Source organism: Rhamphochromis longiceps, linkage group LG3 (assembly GCF_057381845.1).
Source record: "Rhamphochromis longiceps isolate RC_006_pf linkage group LG3, R_longiceps_female_GT1.1, whole genome shotgun sequence".
Taxonomy (NCBI): domain Eukaryota; kingdom Metazoa; phylum Chordata; class Actinopteri; order Cichliformes; family Cichlidae; genus Rhamphochromis; species Rhamphochromis longiceps.
This window is the reverse complement of record NC_140559.1, coordinates 24,470,516-24,480,926: the sequence shown is the minus strand read 5'-3', so window position 1 is coordinate 24,480,926 and position 10,411 is coordinate 24,470,516. Positions and strand designations below refer to the sequence as shown.

General features: G+C 41.0%; 1 protein-coding gene across 1 annotated transcript; it reads right to left on the bottom strand.

Annotated features, from left to right (window-relative positions):
• Positions 1–3,008: 3,008 nt before the first annotated feature.
• LOC146673591 (ceramide-1-phosphate transfer protein-like) lies at positions 3,009–9,541 on the bottom strand. The gene is made up of 6 exons (XM_085402294.1): positions 9,300–9,541; positions 8,021–8,085; positions 7,282–7,463; positions 4,829–4,985; positions 4,405–4,601; positions 3,009–4,309 (listed from the first exon to the last, which is right to left on the bottom strand). The coding sequence occupies exons 1-6, from the start codon at positions 9,406–9,408 to the stop codon at positions 4,081–4,083; spliced, it is 939 nt and encodes a 312-aa protein (XP_085258420.1). The 5' UTR covers positions 9,409–9,541; the 3' UTR covers positions 3,009–4,080.
• Between the last annotated feature and the right edge of the window lie 870 nt (positions 9,542–10,411).

The window sequence follows — 10,411 nt, the reverse complement described above, 5'->3', positions numbered from 1 at the left end:
CCCTCTTCTCAGCTGTTTTTCTTTCCCTCTTTCTTTCTCCCCTTCTTTCCCCCAGTCAAGTCTGTCCCGTATTCAGTAAGTGAAAATAAAATAAACAATAAAAGGTGAATCAAATGGACCATTACGGCAAGGCTGGGATGGTCAATTTGGTAAAGTAAATCCGTTGGGCATCTTTCTTTGCCTTTAGACAATAATTCTGATGGCAAAAGAGCCAAACGGGACAGGCAAAAAAAATAAATAAATAAATAAAAAAAAAAATCCATGAATTCACATGGTAGGATTTGTAAAGAATTTATTCGTAAATTAGGGTGGAAAATAAGTATTTGGTCACCTCAAACAAGGAAAATCTCTGGCTCTCACAGACCTGTAACGTCCTCTGTAAGAAGCTGCTTTTCTGTCCCCCACTCGTTACCTGTATGAATGGCACCTGTTTGAACTCATCATCTGTATAAAAGACACCTGTCCACAGCCTCAAACAGTCAGACTCCAAACTCCGCCATGGCCAAGACCAACGAGCTTTCAAAGGACACCAGGAAAAGTATTGTAGACCTGCACCAGACTGGGAAGAGTGAATCTACAATAGGCAAGCAGCTTGGTGTGAAAAAAATCAACTGTGGGAGCAATCATCAGAAAATGGAAGACATACAAGACCACTGATAATCTCCCTCGATCTGGGGCTCCACGCAAGATCTCATCCCGTGGGGTCAAAATGATCATGAGAACGGTGAGCAAAGATCCCAGAACCACATGGGGGGACTTGGTGAATGACCTGCAGAGAGCTGGGACCAAAGTAACAAAGGTCACCATCAGTAACACACTACAACGGCAGGGAATCAAATCCCGCAGTGCCAGACGTGTTCGCTGCTGAAGCCAGTGCATGTCCAGGCCCGTCTGAAGTTTGCCAGAGAGCACATGGATGATACAGCAGAGGATTGGGAGAATGTCATGTGGTCAGATGAAACCAAAGTAGAACTTTTTGGTATAAACTCAACTCGTCGTGTTTGGAGGAAGAAGAATACTGAGTTGCATCCCAAGAACACCATACCTACTGTGAAGCATGGGGGTGGAAACATCATGCTATGGGGCTGTTTTTCTGCCAAGGGGACAGGACGACTGATCCGTGTTAAGGACAGAATGAATGGGGCCATGTATCGTGAGATTTTGAGCCAAAACCTCCTTCCATCAGTGAGAACTTTGAAGATGAAACGAGGCTGGGTCTTCCAACATGACAATGATCCAAAACACACCGCCCGGGCAACAAAGGAGTGGCTCCGTAAGAAGCATTTGAAAGTCCTGGAGTGGCCTAGCCAGTCTCCAGACCTCAACCCCATAGAAAATCTGTGGCGGGAGTTGAAAGTCCGTGTTGCTCGGCGACAGCCCCAAAACATCACTGCTCTCGAGAAGATCTGCATGGAGGAATGGGCCAAAATACCAGCTACTGTGTGTGCAAACCTGGTAAAGACCTATAGTAAACGTTTGACCTCTGTTATTGCCAACAAAGGTTATGTTACAAAGTATTGAGTTGTATTTTTGTTATTGACCAAATACTTATTTTCCACCCTGATTTACGAATAAATTCTTTACAAATCCTACCATGTGAATTCATGGATTTTTTTTTTCACATTCTGTCTCTCACAGTTGAAGTGTACCTCTGGTGCAAATGACTGACCTCTGTCATCATTTTAGGTGGGGGAACTTGCACAATCAGTGGCTGACTAAATACTTTTTTGCCCCACTGTATACATTTTTCCCTATATGAAGTAATTCTTTTTTGAGCAAAAAACACAACAAAACAGAGCCTATTACTCTCTGTTTTACTCTCTCATTCTAGTCTAAACAACAGTGTCTCAGTAACTTTCCACTAGAGATGGTCCCCACTTATCTGCATTTTCCAAAGCAAGCGTGAGCCAGAGTCTGCAGCTTTCTACTCCCCAAGGACACATGGTCTAATGCCTTTATTTTTCAGGGCTCTGTCCACTCAATACTACACTATATAACTTTATTAACAAAAAGCATAGCATTATTGAGGCACTGCAAATTATTTAATTCTAACAGTCCCTCCTTTGATCTGCCCCATGGCAGATCAACACTATTAAAAGCCATCAAGCATCATCATGTCTGCTCATGTCCGATCCCCAATAGCCCTGTTTTCCAATAATCCTCGGATAGACCACAAATTACCCAAATAGCTGTAAGTATGAATAAGGAAACCCCAATAAACCTAATACACACTTTCCTGTTCTGGTGTCTTGGGTAAACCACGGCCTGAAGCCTGCCCTGGGGTCCTGCCCTCCTTTTCAGGCTGTTTGCGACCATTGCTGCTGCTGCTCACAGTGCTGTCCATCCTGGCTCTGGCCCCAGTTGGGGCAGTCCTCTCTCCAGTGTCCATGCTCACTGAGGTGAAACCTGCATCGTGTTCTGTATTTTGTCTGTATTTTCTGTATAACTTGTATATTTTATAGTGAAATGCCATCTTGCCATCATCTTAGTGGTAGCAATGAAAAGCAGTTAAGTATTGATAATCAAACAAGGGGAAAAACGCTGGCTTTCAAATAGCTTTCTGTTAATGCTTGTAATAAATAAAAGTATTTAGTTAGAGCACTAACAAAATTCTCCAAACAAAACAAACTTCAGGCCCATAGTTGTCTGCAGTTTTTGTGACCTTTTGAATGAATGTTAAACATAAACCATTGCAGCTTCTTCAGTCTGTTAAAAAGCCTTGACCCTGGAACACGAACCTTTTACCAGTCATGGAAAGTTTTATTACATTTGTGTAAATTATTGTCAACAATAACTCTAATGAAACTTTGAAATCCTGAGTTCTTTCTTTTGATATTATTGTAGCATCCCCGGTTGAAAATGGTTCACAATCCTTTTATTAAACAGCCGTGTATGTGAACACACCGTAAGAGCTACAACATACAGAATAAAAGACTATTAGTAAATCAAACAGTGTGTTACCTTTAACCTTTTGACTTATTCATTAATCACAAATTAATTCTCCTTACCTTACATAACAAATAACACTAAAACTTGTAAATTATTGCATATAACAGGGAAATCGTTGCATCGCTGCCTAAACATGACGAGGTACGTTAGCGCCCTCTAGTGGGTGAAAACTTAGCCTTTATGCTTAGTAGCGGTCAGCAGCTATATGCTCCGTAAAACAACCAAATACATATCTACAGGACAAACTTTGTTACAAACCTTGTTCCCTCATCAACCAGGTGCTAAGAAACTGCTTTCGACTCAGTGTTGCACCTTAATAGCCGTTCTTTTTCCTTTTTTTTTTTTTTTAAACTTTATTTAAAGTAAACAAGTTTACATATAAAATGCACATACACATACAATTATACATACATACGTTCTTTTTCCCATTCCCGTCCATTAACCATAGAGCACACCACCTCTCTGTGCATTAAAACTCGCGCTTCTGCTATATGGTTTACGCCACTTAATTTACGGCACCTTGTCGCTCTGTGACTTTCAAAATAAAAGCACCCGCTCCAACAATATAATAGTCACTCATAACTTTACAAAACACTTTACAAAATATTAATGAGGTCATTTACAATTATTGCCATCTTCATGCTCCTCCTCAGCGAATAACCTTTTTTCATTTGTTCATACAAACCTCTGTTCCTCATGTGTGAAAAAAGGGAAAAAAATCGACAGAATTTTATGTTCCAAATAAACCAAAGATTGAAAAATCCTAAACATGTCCAGAGTCAGAATAGTCTGTAGAATCCTCTCTGAATTTGTGAGGTGAAAGTTTTGTTTTGTTCCTGATGTTTCCAGTTTTTTCTTAGTTTGACTGCTCACATCCATGGGTCCATTGTGTTTTAAGCCAATCCATGATCTTCGTTTAAACCTAATCCATCATGCTCAAACCTAACCAAGTAGATCTACAATTGCTAAACCTTATAGTAGTGGTAGTAGTAGTCTCAAAGTTAGTTTCACACTTTACATTCTTCTCTCAGAAAAATGAGAAAATTCTTGTAATGAAAAAATAGGATTAAATAAGATTAAGATTAAATATTGTGACTGTCTCACAAACTGCCGTGAGACTGAGTTGGCTGGTCAGGGCAGATCCAGCATGCCTCGCTCGGCCAGAAGCTGCTGAGTTCGTGTGTGCACCAGCATCAGGGCGTCGATGATGATGCGCAGGATGGGCGTAGCCTCCTGCTGGTTCTGCACACACACCAGCTGCAGAAAGTACTGTCTGTTGGGAAGGGCGAGGAAGACAAATTCTGCTGCCTGCCGGAGCACCCAGGGGTGGTGTGGGGCCAGCGCCACCTTGTAGGCATCCCTGAACGGATAATAGTATGTATGTTAGTCAGTTTTTACTCTAAACATGAGAGTTTGAGTCTGTCTGAGTACTTAAAAACAGACTGGTGGGGTTACCTGCTCAGCTCCCCCGGCGTTTTGTATTGTCCATTTTCATTCGGTCCTTCAGCCAAACCCTCCAACATTAGCTTCAGCCAGAGGAGGGAACGGTGCAGCCGGAGCAGCGTCCTGCAGCCTGAGTCTGTGCGGTACGAGAAGTTTACCATATCCGCTCTCAACTCCGCCTCCATCATGGATCTAACAGAACGATACGCCTCCAGAGAAAAATAAAACCGAAAATGACAGTGTCACAGTGTGATGCCAGGATTTTGTGAACTTTGACCTCACTATTTCTTCAGGAATGTCTTTGTTACCATTTAAAAACATCAACAATAAACCAAAATGTTAAAAAAAAACAAACAAGAAAATTCACATTTCTTTTTTGGCAGGTATACTAGAACATGGTTAGATGAAAATTTCACACAGTAATCCTCAAACTCACCCCTGTTTTTAATCCAAATGCTTCTGGGGTTTGTAGTCCAGCGGGTTTCCCATTAGCCTCTGCACTGTGTCTGAGTGACAGCTCTCGAATCAGCACAACCTTTTCTTGCACCTTCTGAGAGAAGAAACTGACCATCGGCCCAAGCGACTCCATGAACCTGAGGGCAAAAACATTGATGAGACCCTTCTGTGAAGATAACACGAGTGCTGTGAGAATCAGCTTTCACAGATTTTAGTATTTTTTAAAACTTTTTGTTTTTCCCTGCATCGTCATTTTTAATTTTGGACCTTGGTTTTATGTTAAATTAGTCAATCAAGAGCACATACCTAGAAAACATGCCCCTGTGAGACCACAGTGGGTAGCTGTGGGTAAACTCTGGGGATGTGTGGGTAAGACAACCCAACACTTGTCCAATGCACCCCCCAATGAGTGTGCCCGCACTGGGCTTGCCCATAGAAACATGTGGTGAGTTAAAGCTAACATGTTTTGTCTGATTGATTTTTAAACCCAGAAATGTTACATTTATTAGCATAAAATCAGATAGATGGACAGATAGATAGCTACTGTCCCCAATGGTGGATACTCACATGAAGCATGGCCAAAGTTTTAAACAATGACATCAGCACAAGTAGCTGCCGTAAGCCAAAATCTCAAACTGCTCTAAACACTTGTTTTCTGTGGGATTTCCTTAAATGATCACTTGTGAGCCTTGAAGCCACACCCACAATAAACTTTTCACATTACAGGGAGTGCAGAATTATTAGGCAAATGAGTATTTTGTCCACATCATCCTCTTCATGCATGTTGTCTTACTCCAAGCTGTATAGGCTCGAAAGCCTACTACCAATTAAGCATATTAGGTGATGTGCATCTCTGTAATGAGAAGGGGTGTGGTCTAATGACATCAACACCCTATATCAGGTGTGCATAATTATTAGGCAACTTCCTTTCCTTTGGCAAAATGGGTCAAACGAAGGACTTGACAGGCTCAGAAAAGTCAAAAATAGTGAGATATCTTGCAGAGGGATGCAGCAGTCTCAAAATTGCAAAGCTTCTGAAGCGTGATCATCGAACAATCAAGCGTTTCATTCAAAATAGTCAACAGGGTCGCAAGAAGCGTGTGGAAAAACCAAGGCGCAAAATAACTGCCCATGAACTGAGAAAAGTCAAGCGTGCAGCTGCCAAGATGCCACTTGCCACCAGTTTGGCCATATTTCAGAGCTGCAACATCACTGGAGTGCCCAAAAGCACAAGGTGTGCAATACTCAGAGACATGGCCAAGGTAAGAAAGGCTGAAAGACGACCACCACTGAACAAGACGCACAAGCTGAAACGTCAAGACTGGGCCAAGAAATATCTCAAGACTGGTTTTTCTAAGGTTTTATGGACTGATGAAATGAGAGTGAGTCTTGATGGGTTAGATGGATGGGCCCGTGGCTGGATTGGGAAAGGGCAGAGAGCTCCAGTCCGACTCAGACGCCAGCAAGGTGGAGGTGGAGTACTGGTTTGGGCTGGTATCATCAAATATGAGCTTGTGGGGCCTTTTCGGGTTGAGGATGGAGTCAAGCTCAACTCCCAGTCCTACTGCCAGTTTCTGGAAGACACCTTCTTCAAGCAGTGGTACAGGAAGAAGTCTGCATCCTTCAAGAAAAACATGATTTCCATGCAGGACAATGCTCCATCACACGCGTCCAAGTACTCCACAGCGTGGCTGGCAAGAAAAGGTATAAAAGAAGAAAAACTAATGACATGGCCACCTTGTTCACCTGATCTGAACCCCATTGAGAACCTGTGGTCCATCATCAAATGTGAGATTTACAAGGAGGGAAAACAGTGCACCTCTCTGAACAGTGTCTGGGAGGCTGTGGTTGCTGCTGCACGCAATGTTGATGGTGAACAGATCAAAACACTGACAGAATCCATGGATGGCAGGCTTTTGAGTGTCCTTGCAAAGAAAGGTGGCTATATTGGTCGCTGATTTGTTTTTGTTTTGTTTTTGAATGTCAGAAATGTATATTTGTGAATGTGGAGATGTTATATTGGTTTCACTGGTAAAAATAAATAATTGAAATGGGTATATATTTGTTTTTTGTTAAGTTGCCTAATAATTATGCACAGTAATAGTCACCTGCACACACAGATATCCCCCTAAAATAGCTAAAACTAAAAATTACTTCCAAAAACATTCAGCTTTGATATTAATGAGTTTTTTGGGTTCATTGAGAACATGGTTGTTGTTCAATAATAAAATTATTCCTCAAAAATACAACTTGCCTAATAATTCTGCACTCCCTGTATATTGTGATATAGCTCTATTTTTATTTTGCCTGGGTGGCAAAATACGCTTCCGTACTAAAAGGCCTAAAGTAAAACAAAAAGGACACTTTTTTTCAACTGTGAATCATGCAAAGTCAAAGAATAAGAGTAATAATACTGTCGAGCTGTTTGTGTACTTCAGCAGCTGGTCCCAGCTCTTCAGATATGGCTCCAGCAGGATATCTTCGTTGTTTGCCAGGCTGGATTTCAGGTACAGCAGCAGATGTGAAGCCTGAAATGACTGGCCGGGGCACTCCTTTACGAGGGACAGGGCTCCATCTGGCTCCGCCCACTGCTCAGGGGCCCATGGAGGCTCTGGCTAAAAGAGAGAAACTTTTTTTTTACTAAACAACAAGATAGTTACTGTTATCATGATCATGTTAGTTTCTCTTTGTTTCTCTTCTTCATTTCTAGTCTCTTCATGATAGACTTTGTATTTGCGTTCACATGTCCTTAGTCAGTTTTAATAATTTAATTAAAAATATAGCATTATATATATTATTAAATATCATTCAAACCGTTCTAGTTTAACTAAAACTATTAACTTTAGGTGAAGTATTGACTAATTTTATGTCCAAACATTTTGTTGAAGAGATATTAATCGAAACTCTCCTATGGCAGGCTGTACTTTCCAGCAGTACCAGTTTGTACTGCATGATGGTGCAGCAAGTCATTGTTAGCTTTATTTCACCAGGTATGTCTTAAAACAGACATTTGTATTCATACAGGTGTTCTGGAAAAACAAAACAACAGTCCTCTAAGAAAAATTTGATTGGATCACTCAGAAGAGCTTTTTAAAGGTTTAGATTTTTTGTGAACATTACAGGTTTTTATTTATTGTGCAACTTACATGTATATAAGTGGAATTAATCTTACCTTCTGGTGGTAAAAACTCAAACATGGCTGCCAGGGGCTGCCACAGTCCCGGACTCCACCCTGGGCTGAAACAAACAGATGACAAACCAACCAAACAAAACTCTGGTTAGACAAATAAGATGCAAACCTCATCAGCTGTGACTCATAATAATTGCAGAGTTAATATATTAAATGATTGCATTTGGTAATAAAGTTGGTTAAAAAGAAGCAATGTTCAGTTAACATTATTAACTTTAGGATTTCTGGTAATGTAGTTTTGATTTTAGAGTTCATCATATGTTTATCAATGTAAAATAAAAATATAAAAGTAGCTAGTGCAGTGCTTCCAAACTCTAAAAATCTAATGTGCGTTATTCTTACTTTTTTTTTAAATTTATTTTGGGACTCGTAGAGTAGCTCTGTTATTTATACTGGGCTTTTATACAGCCCGACTTACACAATGAGCTCACTTTCTTTTGACTGGCCAAATTCTGGAAGCCTGCTGAGGGGCAGCTGAAGTCTGCTGAAGTCTAGTTTTCTCTCTGTCCACACTTTTTCTAAGTAGCAGGGTATTTTAGGCTGATAAAAAGCTAGGAACACAGCTTTACCGGATAAAATTGTAAGTTAACATGAGCTTATCTGTAGAACATGTTATCATAAACAAGTGAGTTAAGGTTAGCTTGCTAGGGTTAGGGGGTACCTTAACTCACTTGCTAACATTGATGCTAAAATTACTTTATGAAGCCTTACTAACGTGATTATTTACTGAGGGTTATTTTTTCCCCCATAAAAAGTAAGCCAGGCAGGCGTTTATCAGATCAGTGATTCTGGCTGATATCAGCAAACATTAGCTTACCTGATATTATTTGATACCAATAATATCAGGTAAGCACTTACTGACTAACCTTAGCTTGCTTGCTAATGCAAATGATACAAAAACAAAGCAACAAAACCAAACACAAACTATCTCGAGCCTCCCTAAAAACTCACCTTCACCTGATTGGCCAACTTCTGGAAACCTGTTGAGGGGAAGCACCCAGTGCTTTGTAAACTTAAACAGAGTCTAGGAGTGAATTTTTGCTTCCCGAGGTTGAATTTATATACTTTCAACTCAATATTTGATACTTTGACCATATAAAATGTATGGTCTTTCATATATCTGTATCTAGTTATTTATGACAGAATAAGCAGAATAGATCATCTTTAAGTGTCTTAACACTACTTGAGCAAATATACTTTGTTACAGTCTATGGTAGAAAATAACTGAGAGTTGGAACCAACAGTGACGAAGGAAACTCACGCAGCCAGAAAGAGCTGATGAAGAGGAGCAGAGCCAACATGGCCGACAGCAGCACGTAACGAAGCAGCGGTGTCCGTCTGAGGAAAACCATGGTGACCAAAACACACATACACGCACACACACACACACACACACACACACAATCAGCCAAACCACACAGATTTGCCTGGGATCCTCACTTTTTTCTCACACAAATTAAAACACGCACACATCATCTACCGTTACTTCATACCATGCTCTCACTATTAGTCACTCTCTCGGGATCAAAGGTCGCTCACTCCCACAGGTGTAAACACACGGGGACAACCTTTGCTCCTGACCTTCTTTGTGTAGCAGCTTATCTTAGCCCATTTTATCTTAACCGCATGTCATCCGCAGAGCTTTGCTGACTGAAACCTGCACTGATCAGAACTCACAGAGACAGTTTTTTTATACACTGATTGGATCTTTTTGCAACAAAAAAAAAAAAAACATCAACGCTGACCAGGTGATATTTGTGTATCTCGGAAGCTGCAGAGGAAGCTGGTGGTTCTCAATGTCTTTTACGGCGATTATACTCACCGTTCTTGCCCTTGGTACAACAGTGCTGTATGGCAGTTTCAAATGGATATGGTTGTGTGACGACACCACTCCTCGTGCCCAAAGCAATCAATGTGGTGGGTATAATGTGGCCCACATTTAATCTTCAAAAAGCTGTTACTATGAATGACCCCTGTGGCTGTTAATTGAACTGCAGGCAGCGAGCTGCTATCACCCACAACATCCACTTACAACGTATTACTACTCTATACTGTATGTCATGAGTGTTGTACAGCAGCTGAAAAGGCAGCACATATTAAGGTTTTGCTGTTACATGACTTAAACCTGCCAGTTACAAAGGCCTAGTAACCAGTTAGTGACCCCCTTCCAAGATGGGCATTCCCCTCCTGGCTGGCGAAAACCATCTTGCGATTGCTTTGGTTGCTAGCAGTTTGCCATGGTCACCTGAATATTGTATGGAAGATGCCAGCTTGTTCCGAAACACTCGCTAACAACTCACCGAGCTGTAGGAAGCTTGCAAACCAGAATCGGAGACAATGCAGAGGCATAACTTTTACTTTTAGAGTCCTCTA